Source organism: Acomys minous, assembly GCF_964271855.1.
Source record: "Acomys minous genome assembly, chromosome: 17".
Taxonomy (NCBI): domain Eukaryota; kingdom Metazoa; phylum Chordata; class Mammalia; order Rodentia; family Muridae; genus Acomys; species Acomys minous.
In genome coordinates, this window is record NC_140500.1 from 25,588,546 (window position 1) to 25,612,752 (window position 24,207).

At 39.4% G+C, this 24,207-nt stretch overlaps 1 protein-coding gene across 20 annotated transcripts in view; it reads left to right on the top strand.

The window, feature by feature from the left end:
- WNK1 (WNK lysine deficient protein kinase 1) overlaps window positions 1-24,207 on the top strand; it is a 118,650-nt gene that overhangs the window by 83,659 nt on the left and 10,784 nt on the right. For 7 of the 20 annotated variants that reach the window (XM_084766065.1, XM_084766056.1, XM_084766058.1 and 4 more), the window contains 16 exons: window positions 1,892-2,350; window positions 3,181-3,456; window positions 4,130-4,227; window positions 4,334-4,496; window positions 5,031-5,147; window positions 5,653-5,826; window positions 6,027-6,084; window positions 6,203-6,325; window positions 7,142-8,580; window positions 11,023-11,106; window positions 13,515-13,598; window positions 14,687-14,747; window positions 17,969-18,033; window positions 19,938-20,569; window positions 21,326-21,528; window positions 23,888-24,085. In XM_084766065.1, the coding sequence (XP_084622191.1) occupies window positions 1,892-2,350; window positions 3,181-3,456; window positions 4,130-4,227; window positions 4,334-4,496; window positions 5,031-5,147; window positions 5,653-5,826; window positions 6,027-6,084; window positions 6,203-6,325; window positions 7,142-8,580; window positions 11,023-11,106; window positions 13,515-13,598; window positions 14,687-14,747; window positions 17,969-18,033; window positions 19,938-20,569; window positions 21,326-21,528; window positions 23,888-24,085 (4,234 nt within the window). The remainder of the gene's footprint in view (window positions 1-1,891; window positions 2,351-3,180; window positions 3,457-4,129; window positions 4,228-4,333; window positions 4,497-5,030; window positions 5,148-5,652; window positions 5,827-6,026; window positions 6,085-6,202; window positions 6,326-7,141; window positions 8,581-11,022; window positions 11,107-13,514; window positions 13,599-14,686; window positions 14,748-17,968; window positions 18,034-19,937; window positions 20,570-21,325; window positions 21,529-23,887; window positions 24,086-24,207) is intronic. The other 13 variants (XM_084766067.1, XM_084766069.1, XM_084766073.1 and 10 more) reach the window with 9 other exon arrangements.

Below are 24,207 nucleotides of genomic sequence, written 5' to 3' on the forward strand. Positions count from 1 at the left end.
AAAAATCATTCCCATTATGCACATGTATTTATTGAAAATCAGAATATATTCATAGCAATGATAATGTGAAAATATTGAAATTTTAGGCTTATTGGTATAAAGTAGTTACAAGTATTGAAACTAATGGGTTAGATGGAGATGCTTTGGTAACTGAATCTGTTACATTCTCTAGAAATGTGTTAGCTGTATCTGTTATTGTAGATTTGAAACTATGCTTTATTTCCACGTAAACCTTTCAATGTTTTCTTCCTCACAGCCTACAGACACTAAGTCAGTATGTTAATTAGCTTTTCATCACTGAAAAATACCTAAAGAAAATACTGTAAGAAAGAATCTTCTTCTTTTTCTCTTGTATGGTTTCATAGGTTTCAATCTATCCATAATTTGGTAAGCTGTATTGCTTTTAAGCCTATGTATATCAAGGGATGGAGGAAGGGTTATGGCATAAGAAACTGTTCACCTTATGGCCATTAAAGAGCACAGAAGAGACGAGATACACCAAAATATATCTTTCAAAGCCTCACCCATCCACCTATTATCTATAACTAAGCACCGCCCTTCATAGTTTCTCCACTTAGCCATTTAAGTTCTAAATCCATCAGAGGTCAGAACTCTTATGATCTAGTTGTTTCTGGAAATTCTCTCAGAGACAGACTCAAGGGATATATCTTCCTAATCTCCTACTTCATTCTTCAGTCCACTTGAAATTGACAGCCAAGGTTACCCATCACAAGATGTCATGTTGACACATGTTTGCAGCGTCTGAGGCGGGTGGTTTAAAAGTTTAAAATAAAAAAACAATAAAAATAAATAAATAAAGTAAGTAAGTAAGTTTAAAATAAACCCACCAACCCGCCCCACACACAGAGTTATTTTGGTTGCTCTTTGGTTGGTTTTTCAGTCACTTGGAAAGTACCCTGTAGGAGGTATATTCTTATCAATGACCTTTTATCAGCTTTACATATAGGTCATTCATTTTTGGGCATATGTGCATAGAATATTGTTATTGTCCTATCTCAGAATGAAATAGTATCAACTGTAAATGGACTACTATACTGACACATTTTCCTAATGTCTACATAATATCTCAACTTCTCAGACATTAAAATGACACAGTAGTAAAATGATGGGTAATTGTATCCTAGAATCAGTGAATTATGTTAATTCTACCTAATTTTATAGAGCTATTTTAGACTTTAAAACTTTGAGATGTAATATGGGTAAAGTCTAATTCCACTACAAAGAAATTTTGTGTTTAATCACTATAATAGCAGTCATAAATTAGGTTATAGGAAGCATGCTAGTGGATTATCGTGTATGACAGCTATGCTGCTCATACAAAAAAACTTAGTGTTGTGGTACATATCTGGAATTTTAGCACTTGGGAGGCAGAGGCAGGAGGATCTATAGTTTTTACGACGACCTAGCAAACTCCAGAAAAGCCTCAGCTCAAAATTTTAAAAAATTAGCAGAGGTCAGATGTGGTGGCACATGCCTGTATCCCAGCACTCAGGAGGCGGAGGCAGATGGATCTCTGTGGGTTCAAGGCCAGCCTGGTCTACAGAGTGAGTCCAGGACAGCCAGGGCTAGACAGATATCCCGTCTCAAACAGACAATATATAAATAAAACAGGGAAGGAGAGAGGGAGAAATCCTTACTTGTAAAAAGATCCTGTTTTTGTTGCCAACAATGAAACACCAGCAAATTTTCTACAACAAAAGTTTTAGAAATAAATGTTAGACACTTTACTAGCATATTTGTCTTTTCTTTTGATTATATGGCATGTTAATTTATACTAATATATATTTTTTTCTTGGCTAATATGTAAATCTTGCTTTGGCAGCTGTGCTTTAAAGAAAAAAGTTTGTTTTGTTTTTCTTTACTTTCCCAGCTTCCAGTTTCCCAGACAGTACCAACTGTTCAAGGCGAACCTCACATCCCAGTTTCAACACAACCCTCAGTTGTTCCAGTCCACTCTGGTGCTCATTTTCTTCCTGTGGGACAGCCACTCCCTACTTCCTTACTCCCACAGTATCCTGTCTCTCAAATTCCCATATCAACTCCTCATGTGTCTACAGCTCAGACAGGTTTCTCATCTGTTCCTATAACAATGGCTGCTGGCATTAACCAGCCTCTGCTCACCTTGGCTTCATCTGCTACAGCATCTTCAATCCCAGGGGGATCAACTGTAGTTCCTAATCAGCTTCCAACCCTTCTGCAGCCTGTGAGTCAGCTGCAGAGTCAGGTTCACCCACAGCTCCTACAGCCAACAGTTCAGTCCATGGGAATACCTGCTAACCTTGGACAAGCTGCTGAGGGTCCACTGCCCTCTGGAGATGTTCTGTACCAGGTATCGTGTTAGCCAGCAAATCAGAAGGTATTAGAGTGTTTGATTTTAATGGCAGATCATTAAGAACTTGAGAAATGTACTAGTTGAGTGTCAGAGTAACAGTAACAAAAGTTGACGCTCTGAACTAGAAAAATAAAATAAAATAGCAAAACTCTAAATAAGGCTGGAAGGCTGGGCATGGTGGTGTGTGCCTTTGATCCCAGTGCTCCTGGGGCAGAGGCAGGTAGCAGATTTCTGTGAAGTGAATGTTAGCCTGGTCTACATAGCATTTTTCAGGTCTGACATGGCTACAAAGTAAGACTCTGCCTCAAACAAAAACAAAAACAAAAAACTAGTAATGTGATATCAAGTGATTCCTTACACAGTCTTAAAGACACAACTTAGAGTAAAAGTTAGCTCAGTATTCATGGTAAACCAGGTAAACCTGGATATATGGTTAGTGTAATATACCAGGCTGTTGTTTTATATGTAGATGATTAAAGACAGCAGGCAGCTAACGTTTCATAATACTCCTGATACCTGGGAGAGTTTTGCATTCTCCCATGTAGAATTGCTATAGATTCTTTTGTTGAGGAATCAAGTCTCTAAGGTCTATTGAAATCCTCTCTAAGAGGGGAAATCAAGCAGTTTAAAGTATGGTTGAAAGAGTGCCACCTTCCAAGTTATCTGCCAGTTCATTTTAAAAATATGTTTAAATTTTCTTTAACTTATTAGCGAGTGGGTACATTGTTCTTTGCTCTGTGCTTTCCCGCCCCCTCTGCCTCCCTGTCTGCTGATTTGCTAATTTGATGTTCCACTGCACTAACTCGCCTTCCTCATTTCTGTCACAGGGCTTCCCACCTCGACAATACCCAGGAGATTCAAATATTGCTCCCTCTTCCAACGTGGCTTCTGTTTGCATCCATTCTACAGTCCTAGCCCCTCCTCCTATGCCGACAGAAGCTTTGGCCACCCAAGGTTACTTTCCTACAGTAGTGCAGCCTTATGTGGAATCAAATCCTTTGGTTCCTATGGGCAGTGTAGGAGGCCAGGTTCAAGTGTCCCAACCAGCAGTGAGCTTAATGCAACAACCCCCCACTACATCCTCCCAGCAAGCAGTTCTGGAGGTAAATGGAGTTACTGCATGTTTATGTAGAAAACGTCTATGAAAATGGGGTTCGAATGGCAAAGGAAAAACAGGCTCTCCTGATTTAGAACTCATTTGGAGACTGTCAAACTAACTTCTAATGACTTTTTCTTACAGCAGAATGAAATGCCAATGTGGGGGCCTTGTTGCCACTGGCTGTTCTGTTGGGAAGTGAGTTTGCCTTAGAGAAGATTAACACTCTCTAGCTAGTGCATTAGCCATTGGTCTTCTCCTTCCACATACTCTTGCCATTGGCAGTTCATAAGAGTATCTTATCTTGCTGTGCTCCCAGCAGTCATTTTTTTTCCTACTAGAATACAGTCCTGAACTCATCTCTGCACTTTGCTCTACCTGCCCTATTGCACACTCTGGTAAGATGCTGGCTGCATGGCAAATTGTAGTTTCACAATGCCTGGCAAATAGGTTGGCTGACTTCACACCAACAATCTATACTAGAAACTAGCTTTGAAAACTTATTTTGAAAATGGAAGCACACTATTTTTAGATTTTGAATATTAAGAATTACTAGTAGCTTCATTGCTTATAGGTCTTTTAGAGGGGTAATAGGAAAAAGAAAAGGGAGCGTCTCAGGATTGGTGGATGATTTTATGTTTACAAACTGCCAAGATTCGAGTTATCTTCTCTATTCACAGAGTACTCAGGGAGTCTCTCAGGCTACTCCTCCTGAACAAACTCCAATAACACAGTCACAGCCTACCCAGCCTGTCACGTTGGTTTCCTCTGTAGACAGGTAAGTAGACTAAAGCACTCCTTTGAGCAGTAGGCAGGATGATATGGAACTTCAGAATAACAGACCTTTAAGTCTCATTGTATGTTGTACTTTTTCCCCCTCAAAGTGCACATTCAGATGTTGCTTCAGGTATGAGTGATGGCAATGAGAATGCTCCATCATCCAGTGGGAGGCATGAAGGGAGAACAACAAAACGTCATTATCGGAAATCTGTAAGAAGTCGCTCACGTCATGAAAAGACTTCTCGCCCGAAACTGAGAATTTTAAATGTAAATATTGATTTGTGACCTTTGCAAGAATACGGTACTTTTAACTTTAGAGATCATCAAATCACCACTTACTTCATAAAATAAAGATACCTTATCTTTGCTTTATATATAATTTTTCTAGCAACTTCTTTATGATTTCATACTATCTTTTTAAATTGAATATCACATTTCTTTTTGTTGTTGTACCTAGCTCTAGAGTTTTAACTAATACAAAAAAGGCTAAATACTTTTCCTAATGGCAGTTAAAGGAATTCAAGGGCTAAGATCTCACAGATTTCCTTACTGCCAAGTTTAAGATTCAAGAACTATCCAGCTGGTGGGAGGCAGAGATGGGTGGATCTCTGTGCGTGAGTTCAAGGTCAGCCTGGTCTACAAAGCAAGTTCCAAGACAGCCAAGGCTACACAGAGAAACCCTGTCTCTAAATACCACACACACAAGATTCAAGGAATAGTGGTAACAATTTGCTTCCTCGGTTAAGATGTCTTCTCAAGTTCAGTAATAAATCTGAATATAAATTACCTTTCTCTTTTTAGGTTTCAAATAAAGGAGACCGAGTAGTAGAATGTCAATTAGAGACTCATAATCGGAAAATGGTTACATTTAAATTTGACCTAGATGGTGACAACCCTGAAGAGATAGCAACGATTATGGTATGTCACCATTTGGAATTCCACATTTTTCCATAGTATTTGGTCTTCAGTTCACATCCTAGGCAACCATGCAATAATTTGTCATCCACTTTCATTTGAACAATTATAAATTATAATTTCTGTTTTAAAACTAGCATACCCAACCTATATGACTTAGAGATATTCCTAAGATGTAGCTATATACATGTTCAGAGTCTTATAAACAGCAGTAGCATCCTAAATACCAAGTACACAACATAGCTGATATACAGATTGGGTGACCTAAAGCTTAAGAAACATAACTAATTGCTGGGCGTGGTGGCGCACACTTTTAATCCTAGCGCTCAAGGAAGCAAAGGCAGGCAGATCTCTGTGAGTTCATGGCCAGCCTGGTCTACATAGCGAGTCCAGGACAGCAAAGGCTACACAGAGAAACCTTGTTTGAAAAACCAAAAGAACAAAGAAAGGAAAGAAGAAAAAAGAAATGTATGTACTAATAATAAGATTGACATCATGTTTCTTCTAGGTGAACAATGACTTTATTCTAGCAGTAGAGAGAGAGTCTTTTGTGGCTCAAGTGCGGGAAATCATTGAAAAGGCTGATGAAATGCTAAGTGAGGATGTAAGTGTGGAGCCTGAGGGTGACCAGGCATTGGAGAGTCTGCAAGGAAAGGATGATGATGGCTTTCCAGGCTCTCAGGTAGGTTCACGCTATCCACAGGAAGGTTCTATTTGTTTAAAATTAGTTCTGAACTGCTAAATCTGCCAAGCAAAATATCCTCTGATAACACATTACTTTTGTGACTGAGAATGAACATTTATGTTCTTGTCAAATGTCAGTTTGCTTTGCATAGTCATAGAGGTTGCATTTGAAAAGAATTTTACTTTTGCTTATTATAGAAATTAGAAGGAGAGTTCAAGCAACCAACCGCTGCATCTTCTGTGCCACAACAAATAGGTGAGTATTTTTGTATTTTTTTTATTTGGCAAGGAGTTGTATTGCCAATAATGAAATCATGAGGCTTTATTCATGTATAACAGAATATATATGAACTTCAGTGATTTGTTTTATTCAGGCGTTCCTACGAGTTCTTTAACACAAGTTGTTCATTCTGCTGGAAGACGGTTTATCGTGAGTCCTGTACCAGAAAGTAGATTACGAGAATCAAAAGTTTTCACCAGTGAAATATCAGATGTAGGTAAGGATTGATTCAGCCATGCTTAAGTAAATCTTATAGCATCTCTGATATGGTGGAAACTTGATCAAGCAGTGAGGCCCTCTCAAGGTGGGGGTGGGAGACAAACCATAAAGGACAGGTGTGCTAAGTAGAACCTATACAATAGTGTATTTGTTTCTATATTTATTTATTTTATTTTGTTTTTAGTTTTTTCGAGATGGAGTTTCTCTGTGTAGCCTTAACTATCCTAGACTTGCTTTTTAGACCAGGCTGGCCTCAAACTCACAGCAATCAGCCTGCCTCTGCCTCCCGAGTGGTGGGATTAAAGTCATATGCCACACCCTACCCCAACCCCACGCCTAGCTGTTTCTATATTTAGAGATAAATTGTTTTCAGGTTACTCTTAGGTTTCATGGTCTTGCAAGAATATGTACTTATAAGGTGACTTACTAGGTCAAACTACTACTTAACTTTACTGTTTTAGGTTTTTGTTTTGTTTTTTTTTGTTGTTGTTGTTGTTGTTTTGTTTTTTGAGACAGGGTCTAATCTGTGTATAGTCTGGCTGTCCTGGACTAGCTTTGTAGACCAGGCTGGTCTCGAACTCACAGAGATCCACCTGCCCCTACCTCCCAAGTGCTGGGATTAAAGGCATGTGCCACCACCCCCCAGCTAACTTTACTGTTTTAGAGCATGTCATTTCCTTGGGAGAAGTTATAAATCTTACTGACATGTAGCATTGTTGATAATCCATTAATGGTTCCTCAAAGGCACTCTTTTGTAATCTATGCCTTTAAAATGGGCTGATTTCTTTCTTCTTTTTTTCTCCCCCCTTTCTAGTTGCTGCCTCTACATCTCAGGGTCCTGGAATGAACTTATCTCACTCTGCCTCGTCTCTTAGTCTCCAGCAGGCTTTTTCTGAACTCAGACACGGCCAGATGGCTGAAGGACCCAATACAGCGCCTCCAAATTTCAGTCACACAGGACCAACATTTTCTCCCTTTTTGTCTGGCATTGCTGGTGTCCAAACTGCAGCAGCATCCACACCATCAGTATCAGTCCCTATAACAAGCAGCCCTCTTAATGACATTTCCACATCAGTAATGCAGTCTGAGGCTGCAATGCCCACTGAAAAAGGCATTGCTGGAGTTACCACCAGTACAGGTGTGGCAACTTCAGGTGGCCTCACCACGTTGTCTGTGTCTGAGTCACCAGCACTTTCTGGTGCAGTTTCAAGTTCTACAGTACCTGCAGTTGTCCCAGTGTCTACAACATCCCCTCCAGTTCAGGCTTCCACATCTGGGAGCATTGTTTCTAGTACAGGCAGTTTTCCTTCTGGAACATTTTCTACAACGACAGCTACTGTAGTAGGTAGTGTGGCTGACCCAACTGCTAAGCCTCCAGCTGTATTATTGCAACAGGTAGCAGGCAGTACTGCTGGGGCAGCCATAGTAACATCAGTCTCTACCACCACCCCATTCCCAGGCATGGCTTCACAGCTATCCTTTCCACTTAGTAGCAGCACTTCTGCTCCTGCTTTAGCTGAAACAGTGGTGGTTAGTGCACACTCACTAGACAAGGCATCTCATAGTAGTACAACGGGATTGCCTTTGTCGTTTTGTGCACCATCCTCTTCTTCCTCCTCTGGAACAGCAGTGTCTAGTTCTGTTTCTCAACCTGGTATGGTGCATCCTTTAGTCATCTCATCAGCTGTAGCTTCTACACCTGTCCTCCCCCAACCAGCAGGACTTTCTATACCTTTATTACCCCAAGTGCCTAATATCCCACCCTTGGTACAACCTACTGCTAATGTACCTGCTGTACAGCAAACACTCATTCATAGTCAGCCTCAACCAGCTTTGCTTCCCAACCAGCCTCACACTCACTGTCTAGAAGTGGATGCTGATACCCAACCCAAAGCTCCTGGGATTGATGACATAAAGACTCTGGAGGAAAAGCTGAGATCTCTCTTTAGTGAACACAGCTCATCTGGAACTCAGCATGCTTCTGTCTCCCTAGAGACACCTCTAGTAGTAGAGACCACGGTCACACCAGGCATCCCTACCACTGCTGTAGCACCAAGCAAACTCATGACTTCCACTACGAGTACTTGCTTACCACCAACCAGTTTGCCATTAGGAGCAACTGGCTTGCCAGTTATTCCGGGCACATCTGGGCAGGTTTCTACCCCAGGCTCACATGTTTCAGCACCAGTCAGCACTGCAACAGGAGCAAAACCTGGAACGACTCCACCAAAGCCATCTTTAACTAAGACTGTGGTAAGATTCCTTATAAAATAATTAATATGATTATTCCTTCAGTGTTTTCAGCTGACTTTTCTAATTTAAAATATACTCATAGAGGTGCCTGGCATATAAACTGGTCACTCAGTCTTAAAGTGACAGCAGTTTTAGGATATAAGTACTATTAACACAGAAATTTTCTCTGTGTTTGAAATGTGACTGGACTTAGGTTATGTTGAACAATCTTTTTAGACTGTATAATAAATATATATATATTTAATGGTTAGGTAAAATACAGCTGTTTCCCTGGGTCTTTAGCCCATGTCTATTACCCCAGCACTCAAAGACAGAGGTAGGAGAATTACAAGTTCCAGGAGAGCCTGGGTACCATAATGAGTCCTAGGTCACTCTTGACTATAGAGTGAGATGTTGTCTCCAAAAAGTGAGAAGAAGATACTGCTCTGTCAGAAGACCTAAGTTGGCTTCCCAGAAACCATGTGCAGGAGGTTAACAACCACACTAGCACCAAGGCATCTCACTTCCTCTTTTGGCCTCTGCAGGCACCTGCATTCATAGTGCACAAATCTCCCCACAAAGACATACACAGATATACATAGGTTAACAATATAATAAACCTTTTTTGAAAAGAAAAGGTTATTTTTACTGAATTGGTAGATGCTAAAGAATTCTATATCCCAGCCAGACAGTGGTAGCGCACGCCTTTAATCCCAGCACTCGGGAGGCAGAGGCAGGTGGATCACTGTGAGTTCAAGGCCAGCCTGGTCTACAAAGAGAGTCCAGGACAGCCAAGGCTACACAGAGAAACCCTGTCTCCAAAAAACAACAAGAATTCTATATTTCCCCCCCCCCCCAAAAAAAAGAATTCTATATCCCAAAACTGAACAAAAATTTTCTACCACCAAGATAATAGTTTACTGTCTTTCAGTTGAGAATGAATATTCCTTATTATAGATTACACAGATACATATTTGGAGTTAATAAAAAGTTGGAAGTTGATAAAAGGGATATGATGGAAGAGGGAATAATTCATTCTAGAAATCCAGTAACTATGATGTATTTAATTCTATCGTAGATTTCCTCTCATTCTGCTGTCTTCAGCCTCTTTCTTTGTGCTCCAAAAGTCACAAGTCTGTATGATGATTATTTTAGCCCTCTTTCTGCATTGTTTATTGATGGTGGAATTCTTTTGACAGTAGAGTAATACAGATAATCTTGACATACAATAAAGTTATATCCCTATAAACTCACTCTAAATTGAAGACATTTTACCCCTATCCTAACATTGTAGCCTAGAAATACAGAACAGTGGAGTATCAGTTCTCTCGTCTTCTAATAACATGGATGATTGATAGCTGGAGCTGTCATGGATGACACTGAGCTGTAGCTCACTGCTCATGTGCAGCAGAAGAGAGTATCATATTGTATTTTGCTATCCTAGAAATAGATGAGAATAAGAAATTTACCTGGTGGTGTCTACATAGTCTCATTTATTCAGGAGTCTGAAATGGGCAGATCACTTGCGCATAAAGGATTTAGACTGACCCTGGTCAATATAGCAGGACCCCAATCTTGAAAAATGGACTAGAAGTGGTAGTATTTCTGTAATCCTTTCAACCTAACACTGGAAGCTGATACAGCAGGATAACAAGTTCAGACCATCCTGACCTACATCATAAGACCTTGTCTCAAAACCAAAAAAATTTCAGTGTACAATATTTTTTTTCTGAATACATATGATTATATGAATAAAGTCACATATATTGATTTTGCACTATTGTAAATTGACAAGTTTTTAGATCTTACCATTTTAAGTCAGAAAGTATATAATCTTTATGTAGACAAAACAAATTATTTTACAGTAATATATTTTTATGTCTTTGTTATTAGTCTTAACTCTTATTTATAAATCTGCTTGTTTCCTTGGAAAAATCTTGTTTTTCTTAAATGAGCAGCTTCAAAAATTTGTCTCTTTTCTTTTTTATAAGTTTCCTTTTATATGTATGAGTCTTTTGCCTTTGTGTATCTCTGTGTGGCACTTGGTACCAGGTGCCCACCAAGGTCAGAAGAGGGCATCAGATCCCCTAGAACTGGAGTTGTGAGCCATCGTCATAGAGATTCTGGGAACAAAACTTAGGTCCTCTGCAAGAGCAGCCACTGTTGTTAATTGCTGAGCCATCTCTCCAGCCCCTAACTGTACCTCTTATCTACATAAAGAGTTTCTTCATTTCATTTTCCCTTTCATTGTATTTTACTGTTTCATTGTAACTCTCATAAAAGTATCTTTGGTTATGATGTCCTTTAAGACAGATTGCATAGTGTAACTTAAACGAGGTATGCCATAGTTAGATATATTTAAGTTTCATTCTTCTGCATCCAAATTAGTTAATTTCCTTTTTAAATATATAATTTTAACAAAGCTGTCTCATGGATTTGATTTTTTTTTTTTCATTATTATAGGTGCCACCAATGGGTACTGACCTTGCAGTCGGTACTCTACCCTGTGAGCAGCTGCCGCCTTTTCCTGGACCTTCTCTAATTCAGGTGCCCATAACTTGGCAACTTGTTTCCTATGCCCCTGTCTTTCTTCACAGAATTTGTATAAATTCTCCATTGCATCTTCTTAGATTCCAACTCATTTGGGCTATGATTTAGTAATCGTTCTTTTAAACTGTATCTGACAGGCCAGGCATGGGGGTGCATGCCTTTAATCCCAGTATTCAAGTGAAGCTGTTATTTTCAAACCATCCGGGGATACATAATAAGACCTTGCCTCAGACAAATAAATACTGTATCTGGCTATACTAGTCAGGTGGTGAGCTTGGGTTCAAGTGAGAAACCCTGCCTCAATAATAAGATGGAGAGTAATCAAAGAAGACGCTTGATGCCAGATCTCAAGCTTCTGCACATATGTGTGTGTGCACGCACACGCGTGCATGCACACACACACACTGTTTACCCCATGGCCCAGCACCACAGACACACACATAAAATGAAACTTTGAAAGGAAAAAAAAAAGGTAAAGTTAAGATTCTAAACTATTGTATAAATAAAAATCTGTATGTATTTAACTAGGAGTTCCTGAATCAGAAAATAGACCCCAGAAGTCAGCATCCTTTGAGCCCCACCCTCAAGCCCCACGTCAGAGTTCTTTCTCATCTTTCTCACTCTGTGCTCACTCTGTTTAAATAAGGAACCAGCTGGGCATGGTGGCGCATGCCTTTAATCCCAGCACTTGGGAGACAGAGGCAGGTGGATCACTGTGAGTTGGAGGACAGCCTGGTCTACAAAGTGAGTCCAGGACAGCCAAGGCTACACAGAGAAACCCTGTCTCGGGAGGGAAAAAAGAAAAAAAGGAACCATGGGACTCCATAGATGGCTCAGCGGTTAAGATCGCTGACTGTTCCCATTTAGCCCATTTAGTAGCTCACAACTGTCTGTAACTCCAAAATCTGACAGCCTCACATAGACATGCAGACAAAACATTAATGTACATAAAATAAATTAGAAAGAAAGGAAGGAACCACAAACCAGGCCTGGTAGAAAAAGGTCTATAATCCCACTACTTGGTTGGGTCAAGCAAAAACATAGGTCTTAGGGCAGCTGGCCTATATAGCAAGACCCTCTCCAGAGGGAGAAGGGTGAGAGAACCAGATGGATACAGCTTTTCTGTGGGGCTTACAAGGTTTTTCTTAATGCGTTTTATCATTTCTTTCATTAGTGAAGTAGTTGAGGTGCGATATGGTCATACCTGTAAAGTTAAGTTATTATTTACTTTTCCCACCACTCTGTTACCAGTGCATTTAATTGCACTGTCATCAAGAAAACACTTGTACTGATTGCATTGTAACCATGAAAAAGCCTCTGACTTAAGACAGCAAGTAAATCTGAAATATTTGTAATTAATTTTTAAATTATATATAAGAAACACACGACAAGTTGCTTATATGAGAAGCACAGTATGAATTTAATCTCTACTTTTTTATTGTAATTTTCAATAGAACATGATAGGGTAACTCCAACAGAAAACTACAGCCCAGCCATAAAATTTTAGGAGAAAAGCAAACACCTATAAATTGTGAAAGTATTTTTTAGCCTGGTTCTTGTTAGAAACATGTCATCAGAACCCTGGAACCATGTTTTGGGAGTATCACTTGAACCCAAGAGTTTGAAACCAATTTGGGAAACATAGCAAAGCACATAAGACAGCCTCCGGATTTCTGAGGGAAGGTAAAGTGTAATGAGACATACGTGAAGTTAATGGGAAAAAGCCTGCATTTAGGAAAGAAACACAAGGTTAGAAGCAGAATTGGAGCTTACTGCAAAGATAGAAGGTACTTAAGATATACACTAGTGCTACATAGTACCTCTTTGATGCCATTAATGAGAAAAGGAAGTACACATCTTAAGAGCTGAAAGATAGATGACTGTCCCTTGATAGTGACAAGGTGTGTTAATGCTATCTTTTTCAAAGAGCAGTTCCCAAAAAGATGTTGAAACTGAGAAAGAGCTAGACATGTTGGTAAAAGCACTTGGGAAACTGAGCAAGGAAGATTGTTGTAAGTTGAAGGCTAGCCTGAACTACACAGCAGAAAACATGTTTCTTAAAAAAGAAAGAAAATGGGTATGGGAAATAATCTAACAATAGATTCTGATAAATTTTCTGGAATGTATTTTCATATAGAAGACAGTAAATTCACTAATATTGAGCATAAAAGATAAAAATGACTCTGAAAGTACAAAAGCATAAATGTACTTGAATTACCCTAAGGATTGATAGGCCCACAAGCTGATAGATCGTCATGTTATACTCTACTGGGTTTCATATTCAGTATTACAACAAATGCTATGTTGTGATCTAAAGCATAAAATAATGTTCGATATGCATTAGCCATATATAGGGACTCTGAAGGTGCTAAACAACTTACAATACTGTAACTGCTTTTGCTTAGTCCCAGCAACCACTAGAAGATCTTGATGCTCAATTGAGAAGAACACTTAGTCCAGAGAATATTACAGTGATATCCTCAGTTGGTGTAAGTTTTTAAAGCCTTGATTTTAAAAATACATATATCTTCAAATTATTTCCTAGAGCACAAATTACCATCTAGATAATTATTACCTTAATTCTATTCAGAGTCCTTGTCAATAAAAATGGCACAGATTAAGAATAACACTAATCCCTAATGTGACTATGGAAAAGATTTCAGAGATGTTTGGTGTGTTTTATTTCTTTACCTCTGGGAAAATTATATTGCAGATCTGTCTTACGAATTTTGTGTTTATGCTTTGGTAGAGGTTAAACCCTTGTGTCGATGTTTTGATTAAAACTACTTTCCAGCAAGGCATAGTGTCACAAGGTGCCCCTTAAGAAGCAGAGGCAGAGCCGAGCATGGTGGTGCGTACCTTTAATCCCAGCACCTGGGAGGCAGAAGCAGGCAGAGCACTGTGAGTTTGAGGCCAGCCTGGTCTACAAAGCAAGTCCAGGACAGCCAGGGCTACACAGAGAAACCCAGTCTTTAAAAAAAAAGAAAGAAACAGGCAGATGGATCCCTGAGCCTGGTCTACAGAGCAGGTTCCAGCACAGCCAGGGATACACAAAGAAACGCTGTTTCAAAAAGAAAAAGAAATCTGCAATAAATATCTAAGCTACACTGTTTAAATATTTTGTGAGAGATACTGGAGAGAGAGAAAGCTCAGCAGTTAAGTACACTTGCTGCTCTTGAAGAAGACCAAAGCTCAGTTCCCTGACCCCCAGCTCTAGCAGCTCACAACTGCATGTAATTCAACCTTCAGGGAATCCAATGCTCTTTTCTGGCCTCTGCTGGCACCTGTAGGCATACACATAGGTATAAGTAATTCTTAAAATTTTTATAAAACGGAGAACAGTAAAGAGTTCAGGTTTGATGTTTCTTCCTAAAAGCTACCTTTCTATATCAGACCTTTAGGTTGTAAAATAAAAAAGGAGAAAAATAAAAAACCCACTGCATTAAACAAAAGTATTTTTTTATATATACTACCTTTCTGCCATTTTACATAGACCAGAGGAAAGGTGACAAGGCAAAAGCTGTAAGAATGATTAAAACTGAAGATTCTGTGGTATCTGTGTGTATGTGTTTTGCAGCCTGTGTCCATGATGGCTCCAACAGCAGTTACAGAAGCAGGAACTCAGCTTCAAAAGGATGGTGAGATGCCTCCTCCTTCCTTTGTTTTATTGAACCCAGTTCTACCTGTAACTGATAATAGAATCTACTATTCAAAAGACACATTCTTGACAATGTTGGTACACTTTAGACTGTTAGATATAAGAATTTTTGTATAGTTTCATGACTAAGAAGCATTACTAACTAGTTTATAAAGCAGGAAGTATTAGTTGATTAATGAGTCTTGAATGAGTATTGGGGTGAAGAAGTACATGTAATAAGCATTGTATGGCTTCATAGCATGAGATCCTTTGCTGTTACAAAAGGCAATTTAAGCCAGCAGTGGTGGCGCATGCCTTTAATCCCAGCACTTGGGAGGTAGAGATAGATGGATCGCTGTGAGTTCGAGGCCAGCCTGGTCTACAAAGCAAGTCCAGGACAGCCAAGGCTACACAAAGAAACCTTGTCTCAAAAAACAAAAACAAAACAAAACAACAAAAGGCAGTTTATGCAGAGCACAGTGGCACATGCCTATAATCCCAACACTCCAGAAGGCAGAGACTGGGGGATGATCTCTGTGAGTTTTGAGGACAGCTGGGGTTACACAGAGAAACTCTCTCGATAAAGGGGGGAGGGGGGGAAGGCAAGTGCGATGGTGTGCCGTGCCTCTATAATCCCAGTGCTTAGCATGCACAGGCAGACCAGACTGCCACTCAAACATAGTCAGAGCAAGCCTGGCTGCATAGCTAAACACTCTCAAGGGGGGAAAGGAGGAGGAATAGTAAGCTTACAGGTAGGTAATTATCAACATTTGTGACACTGAGTATATAGAAATACAGTTTAGCTGAAAACCTGGATGTGCATTTGTTTATAGATAAAAATGTAAGATACTAATTTATCAGTGTAGACATTATAGTTTATTTTCAAGGCAATTACATTCTGAATTGACTCCCATTAAAAATAGTAGAGATCAGTACAACAGTTTAGAAAGTCTAGAAATGAACAAAATACAGATTTTCAATGTATATTAGATGTCTTAAATGTGTACAATAAAAGCTGATATTTACCCCAGTACTGGGAATGAAACCTTACAAGCACAAATCCATGGGTTCAGTCTATGCTCTGTGTGTGTGTGTGTGTGTGTGTGTGTGTGTGTGTGTGTGTGTGTGTGTGAGAGAGAGAGAGAGAGAGAGAGAGAGAGAGAGAGAGAGAGAGAGAGAGAGAGAGAGAGAGACTGATTCTCTCTCTACATAGCCCTGGAACTCACTATGTAGACAATGCTGGCCTCAAAACTCACAGAAGTCACCTGCCTTTGCCTCCCACATGCTAGAATTAAAGGTGTGTGCTACTACACCTGGCGAGATAGGAAATCTTAATAACTGGTTTGGACAACTATATAGTCATCTGTATAAAGCCACGATGAACACTAGTTTAGACCAAGGCAAAATTCCAAGTAAATTGCAAATGAAACATCATAAAATATCGCTATAAAAGCCATAAAAGTGTATTTATATATGAAAATATGTATATAATTTAGATACTAAAAAAATTGTAAAGCCTCCTGAACTACTTAAGAACAATATTTATGCCTTTCCCCACAAGTATCGAGAGCAGAGTCCAGGACCATTTGGTGTTTTTTGTTTGGTGTTTTGTTTTGTTTTACAGGGGTGAGGAGTGGAGGGACTTTTCTGTGTAGCTAAGGATTACTTTGAACTGCTGATTCTTACCCTTCCACTTTCTGAGTGTTAGAATTACTAGTGTGTGCTGTCATGTCGGACTGAAACTTTTTTAAAGGCCAGAGACTACGCTTATTAAAAGACTTTTCAAGTCACACAGTCTCTGTTTAATCTTGTATTATACTCCAAACTTAACAGCAACTAATAATATGTAAGTGGATGAGCTTGGCTGCATTCCAGTAAAATAAATGTATTTCTATAAATGAGCATTAAGCAAAATTTGTTCCATTAATCACAGTTTTCTAACTACTAATACAGAAGAGGAACGGATTACTAAGTTTGGTGCACAACCCAGAGTAGGCAGTAGTAGTCTTTTAGAATGACACTGAGTTTTAAAATTGAGTTTTATTTTGTTTTTGGTTTTGTTTTTTTAAATGAGACCAGGTCTTACTATGTAGCCGTAGCTGTCCTGAAGATCAGGTTGGTCTCAAATACACAAAAGGCCCACCTGCCTTCTCTTTCCAAGTGCTGAGATCACTGTGCCCAGTTGTGAAATGCATATTTATTTGTGTAAAATTTATTACTTGCTGGATGGGGGAAGTTGACATGAGTACAGGAATCAATGAAAACCAGAGAAGTATTTACTAATACAAAGAGTTCTAAAATTCTACACAGACTAATAAATAAAGGATACAAAAAGATAAACATATATGAAAATACTTGTGGGGGGAGGGGGAGTCAAGACAAGATTTCTTTTTTCCCTGGCTGTCCTGGAGCTCACTCTGTAGACCAGGCTGGCCTTGAATTCAGATCTGCTCTCGAGTGCTGGGGTTAAAGGCAAGCACTATGAAAATACTTACTTAATAGCAAAAATACAAAACAAAACTATAAGCAGTAGCATTTCTCAGCCTCACTGGAAAAAGCCTCTGGCAGTCAGTTTAGTAATGTCTGTCAGAGTTGTAGTGCATAGATCCAAGAGACTATTTCTCAGACAACTTTGAGAATATTAAAAAAAAAACAAAAAAAAGGCCAGTGTGATGTAGGCAGGCAAAAGCTCCTGCTGCTAATCCTGTCAACCAGACTTTAATCTTTAAGATTCACAAGATGGGAGAAGAGAACAAACTGCCACAAACTGACATCCTGACATTTCATGGCACCTAAGAATGCATACATATACACATACAAAATAAATAAATAGAATTTTCTTTGTATGTATGTTAAAAGATTAAAAACTCAATGCTTTCTATCTCCAGGGTCTACACTGTATAAATAGAGAACCAAGTCCTGAAAGTGGTCCTCTGACATGTGCTGTTGTACATGCAAACCCATACTCACATATAGACATCATAAATAAACTGTAGTTGTAATTAAAATTTTTAAAACAAATCTCTAGCTGGTTTGCACACCTGTAATTCCAACACTTGGGAAACTGACGTAGAAAGATTCGTTCTGTTGTCAGCTTCAACCTAGCAGACTGTCTCTAAAGGTGGGAAAGGAATCTTTAATGTCATGTTTCTGGTGAAACTGCAAAAAAAAGTCAAAAGATGTTAATTTGCTTTTATCTTCTTCTTACTTCTGTTTATCAAGGTTCTGAAGGCCGTGTCCCAGCAACTAGTTCAGAAGAGGGTGTTGTTAGAATGGGGCGATTTCAGGTAAGATGATCATTTTCTTTGCCTTGATCTTTTCTTTTGGGGTCAGGATATATAATAAGTTATTAGCCAAACTTGGTGCCATGGGCTGCGATCCCAGATACTTGGTTGAAGGCCATTCATTCAAAGCCTTCCTGGGACCATAGAGTGGGTTCAAGTCCAGACTGGTAACTTACTGAGATCCTTTCTCAAAAAATAAAAATTGAAAATAGGGCTTTGATATACTAAGTGGTAGGACACTAAAGTAGCATGTTCAATTCAATCTTTTTTTTTTTAAGGTTTATTTATTTATTGAGTATACCGTGTTTTTGCTTGCTTGTGCGCCTGCACAACAGAAGAGGCCACCAGATCTCATTATAGATGGTCATGAGCCACCATGTGGTTGCTGGGAATTGAACTCAGGGCCTTTGGAAGAGCAGGCAGTGCTCTTAACCTCTGAGCCATCTCTCCAGCCCTCAATTCAATCTTAAATATCACCAAAAAGGGAAATATATATTCTCTACATACTTGGGGAATAATTATCAATCTAATGATGTATTTTATATACCATTTTATGGCTCTCTATCATTTACCTCTCATAAATCATTGGTACTAATTAAATAAAATGCAAACACATAGTTTCTCCCACCTACCCCTCAACAACTGCTACTGCTTCTCTAAATGGTCTTTTCTAGATCCTTTTTCTCAATAGCTATTTGGTTTACCTTGATATTCTTCTGTTCCTGGTTATTTTAATCTTCTAAAACACTAAGGAAAGTAATAATAGTAAACATTTATGTCTAAAAGCAGTTTTTATATTTAGGGTATTTTTCTTAGGATCCAGCCCTCAAGGGAAGTCAACATCAAGTAATACTACATTTTATTTCCCCACTTGGTTGAACCATATAAAACTGTTTTCACAACTACTTTAAAATTGTTTTTGGGCCTAGTCCTTGGAGTTGGGAGTTATAGGTGATTTCTTTTTTCTTTTAATTTGCTAATTGAGGTTCTAAGAGTTTGGAATGGGCTGAGTTTATATAATGAACAAACTATGACATAGATGATCTTATTGTTGAGTTTGATGTTTGTTGGATATAATCTAATCAGTAGGAAACATTGAAGATCCTTTAACCTGTTATTGATAATTTTACTGAGATATGAATTTGAATCGTGTCATATAAGAGGTAAAATGAGTCATTTAGTTAGCAGCCACTAAGAATATGCATCTTTGTACTGATGTGTTTGTCCTTTGTAATAGCTGTTCAGTTTACTTCACAATGATCCTCCCTTCACCCTCATCCTGTCTCTCTTGCCTTCCCTCCCCCCTTTAAGTTAAATTCTCTGGCTCAGGCTTTGTAGATAAAGGTGACTTTGAATGTCTTTCTAATCCTCCTGACAACCACCTCCCAAGTGTGCTAGGGATGCAGGCATGCACCACTAACCTTGGTTTTTACTTGGTGCTGGAGATCTCACCCAAGGACCTCGTTCATACTAGGCAAGCATTATGACAACTGAGCTACCAACAGATTCCTCTTTTCTAAAGGTCCAACCCCCCCCCGCCACTTCTCTCTCTCTCTCTCTCTCTCCCTCTCTCTCTCTCTCTCTCTCCCTCCCTCTCTCTCCCTCTCTCTCTCACACTCTCTCTCTCTCTCTCTCTCTCTCTCTCTCTCCCCCTCCCTCCCTCTCTCTTTCCCTCTCTCTCTCTCTCTCTTTCTGGCTTTGGGTTTTGTTGTTGTTCTGTTTTTGAGAAAAGATTTCATTATGTATGTAGATTTGGCTGGCTTGAACTTGCTATATAGACCACATTGGCCTTGAACTCAGAGAGATCTGTTTGCCTCTACCTCTGGAATGGTAGGATTAAAGGCATGCACCACCACCTTTGCCAGGAACATCATTTTTAATCATACTTCATTCTTTTTTTCCATCAGGTTTCAGTTACAGTGGATAATGCCCAAAAAGAGCGTAAAAATAGGTCAGAAGATACAAAGTCGGTTCATTTTGAATCTAGCACATCAGACTCATCAGTCCTTTCAAGTAGTAGTCCAGAGAGCACCCTGGTAAAGCCAGAGCCTAATGGAATTACTATCCCTGGCATCTCCTTAGATGTGCCAGACAGCGCCCACAAAACACCTGCCCTAGAAGCAGAGTCAGAAACAGGACAGCCTGCCAAGGTTGGACGTTTTCAGGTGACAGCCACAGCAAGCAAAGTAGGCCGTTTCTCTGTTTCAAGAACTGAGGACAAGGTCACAGAGCCCAAAAAAGAAGATTCAGAACAAACTGTTACTCCTGCTGTGATACCAAAGGAGAAGCCTGAGCTGGCAGAACCTTCCCATCTGAATGGACCATCTTCAGACCTGGAGGCTGCCTTTCTAAGTAGGGGTACAGAGGATGGCTCGGGTAGTCCCCACTCTCCCCCTCCCCTGTGTTCAAAGAGCCTTCCCATCCAGAGTCTAAGTCAGAGCCTTAGTAATTCATTCAACTCCTCTTATATGAGTAGTGATAATGAGTCGGACATTGAGGATGAAGACTTAAGGTTAGAACTGCGACGACTACGAGAAAAGTAAGTAATTTTTTCCTGTAAAATACTGGCAGATACTATATCTTGCCTGGTATTAATAGCTTTTCAGTACAGATGCTAATCTTATATCACATTTGAACAGAAAGTGGTGATACACAAAAGCTACAACACATCATTCACTGTGATGGCATTTCTAGTTAGGGGATCTCTTCAAAACCTTTATATTATTAAATCATTTTTGTTAACGGCACCTTTAGAGAAAGATGCTTGTTTATGTATATATGTGTTTTGCCTGAGTGTATATATGTGTACATACCTGGTGCCTATGGAGGACAGAATACAGTATCATTCTCTACACCTGGAGTTGGAGATAGTTGTTAGCTATGATGTGATGCTGGCAACCGAACCCAGGTCCTCTGCAAGAGGAGAAAGTGCTGTTAACTGGTGAACTATCTCTCCAGCTTTGTTAATAACTAACTACTCTTGATTGTTAGTCTATAACATGAATGTAATAATAGCACTACAGTTTTGTTAATACTTGGATCACAATAGCAAAGGTACCTACTTCTGTATGCCCCTAAGCTTTTCTTCCCCTCTAACGTGCTTTCATCCAGGCTAGCTTACTGGAATGTCTTAGGAGTAGAGGCCAGCAGATGAATTGTCAGACTAGGATCTCACAGCACATTTAGCAAAAGGGTTCACAGCTATGTAAACCCATGCATGCTGGGTTAAGAGTATGCTTTAACTCTTGCCTCAGTAATGTTTATATTTTTATCTATATTTTGTTATCTTTTCTAGACATCTTAAAGAGATTCAGGACCTGCAGAGTCGCCAGAAGCATGAAATTGAATCTTTGTATACCAAGTTGGGCAAGGTTCCTCCTGCAGTCATTATTCCTCCAGCTGCACCTCTGTCAGGGAGAAGAAGGAGACCTACTAAAAGCAAAGGCAGCAAGTCTAGTCGCAGCAGCTCACTGGGCAATAAAAGCCCACAGCTTTCAGGTAAAAACCCTGGGCCGCGTCAAATCAGTCATCTTGTGTTTCTATCTCCCACCATGTGTTAACTTTCTCAAATTTCAAAGGAGTTTGGGAGCTGGAGAGATGGCTCAGAGGTTAAGAGCACTGGCTGCTCTTCCAGAGGTCCTGAGTTCAGTTCCCAGCAACCACATGGTGGCTCACAGCCATCTGTAATACAATCCGATGCCCTCTTCTGGTGTGCATAAAGACAGCATACTCAAATTTCAAAGGAGTTTGGCTTTCTTTCTTTCCCCCCTGAACATTTATTTATATATATATATATATATATTTAGTGTATATGAGCTCTATCTACAGGTCCTTGGCTGTCCTGGACTCCCTTTGTAGACAAGGGTGGCCTTGAAGTCACAGAGATCCGCCTGCCTCTGCCTTCCGAGTGCTGGGATTAAAGGTGTGCGCCACTATGCCCAGCTGAGTTTGGCTTTCTAAAATTCCTGCTTCTTTGATTCTTCTATCTACGGTATATTTTAAACTTCTTTTGACTCTATAGAAATAGGCTTTTTTTTTTAATCAGTATTTCTATTTATTGATAATCTTCATTTATGATTATTCTTCAGGATAAACATTTAGCTCTGTCTATTAATTCATATAACTCAACATTTCACTAGACCCTTGGGCGTTTAGAAGAAAAAAATGGGCTGGAGGGATGGCTCAGCAGTTAAGAGCACTGACTGCTCTTCCAGATGCAGGCAGAATACTGTATAAATAGTAAATAAATATCTTTAAAAAGGTTTTTTGGTTTGTTGTTGTTGCTGTTGTTGTTGTAACTTCAGGTTCTTTTTCCTTCATTTATTTATTTATTTTTTCGTGGTTACTGGTGTCTTCTTGCATATATTGGTGTCTGTGTGAAGGTGTCAGACCCCCTGGAACTAGAGTTACAGACAGCTGTGAGCTGCTATGTGCAACATGCAAACTGAACCTGGATCCTCTGGAAGAGCAGCCACCTAACCACCGAGCTCTCTCCAGACCCCAGGTTCTTTCTTTAAATGACTATGAATTGGCCATAATTAGATAAACCTAATGTAGCTATCAAAGAGACTTGGGTGTGCCTATATGGTAATATCTTTATGAAGCGTGGCTTCTATTGTATCTGTCTTAGGATAAAGAACTTGGTGTCTATAATAAAAGATGAAATAATCATTTCTCATAATAGACTATGTCCATTTTAATGGGCTAGAAAGTTTTTGCCCTTGTTGAAATTATGTAGCGCATAACAGCTAATTGGTTTCAGAGTAAAAGAAGGCTAAAATTAGGTTGATTTCACATTAGTTCTCCAGGTCTAATTAAATTCTGAAAAGCAAGCATTTAGAAATTCCTTACTATTCTCTTGTCTAGAACTTTTTATAGATATTCAAACCTTTCTTTCTTAAGCACTTGACCAACTCATGCAACTAATTAGTAGAAATGTGTGTATATGGGAAACTGTTCAGACTCTAGATTTTGACATGCCCTTCTAGTATATTTCTATTTAACTAGTAACTTGGAAATGAAAAAATGATGGTCAGTTGACGTACCTTGAAGCTTCTTACTATTAATTTTTGTTTCTTTTTCCTTTAACCAAAAGTAGTTTAAATATTCATTAGTCAGTTCCTAGATCATTATTTAACACCTTCTTTGTAGCTTTTTTCTTAAGCATAATCTTACAATTATGAGTGTTTTGCGTGTGTGTGTGTGTGTGTGTGTGTGTGTGTGTGTGTGTACCACGAGTGTGCAGTGCCTGAGGAGGTCAAAAGAGGACGTTGGATCCCCTAGAACTGAAGCCATCTCTCCAGCGCCTTTGTATCTATTCCATGTTCTCCTCAGGCTAGTGAGCTCTGCATTATCTAAAGCTATCGTTCTTGAGGAGCAATTCATAACCCTGTATTTATAAACATTTTGCTGTTTCTCACCTTCATATCAATAAGGATTTTGCCCATTAATCAATGTATACATGTGTGTGGCTGTTGTTACTGTTGTTGTTGTGGTTGTTGTATGTTGTATGCTGTAGTAGTAACCACTCGGGACAAGTAGGAAACAGAAATGATAAATGTATTAGGAAAGGTTTATGTGTTTTTTTCTTAGTCTTTCTTTTTATTTTATTAATTATTTATTTATTAAAGGTAGGGTCCCAAACTGGCTTCAGACCCACTATGTAGTCAAAGATTACCTTGAATTTCTGAGTATTCTTCCTCCACTTCCCAACTGTTGGGATTACAGGCATGCACCACCACACCTGCTTTGTGTGGTGCTGGAGCTCAGACCCAATACTTGATGAATACTAAGTGAGTTGAGATACATCCTCAGCCCCTTCTACATGTTTCTTCAAGCAAGCCTCTTTATCTTTCAGCAGGAAACCTGTCTGGTCAGAGTGGAACTTCAGTCTTACACCCTCAACAGACCCTCCATCCTCCAGGCAACACCCAAGAGACTGGGCACAACCAGCTGTTACAGCCTCTTAAGCCATCTCCCTCCACTGACAACCTGTATTCAGCCTTCACCAGTGATGGTGCCATTTCAGTACCAAGCCTTTCTGCTCCAGGTCAAGGTAAGAATTCAAAGTGATCACCATTTTCTAGAAACATTAAAATAGTTATATTGCCATACTTGGGACAGAAGCAAGATGAATAACTTACTGCCATCATCTGAGCAAAAAGAACCTGCTTTATT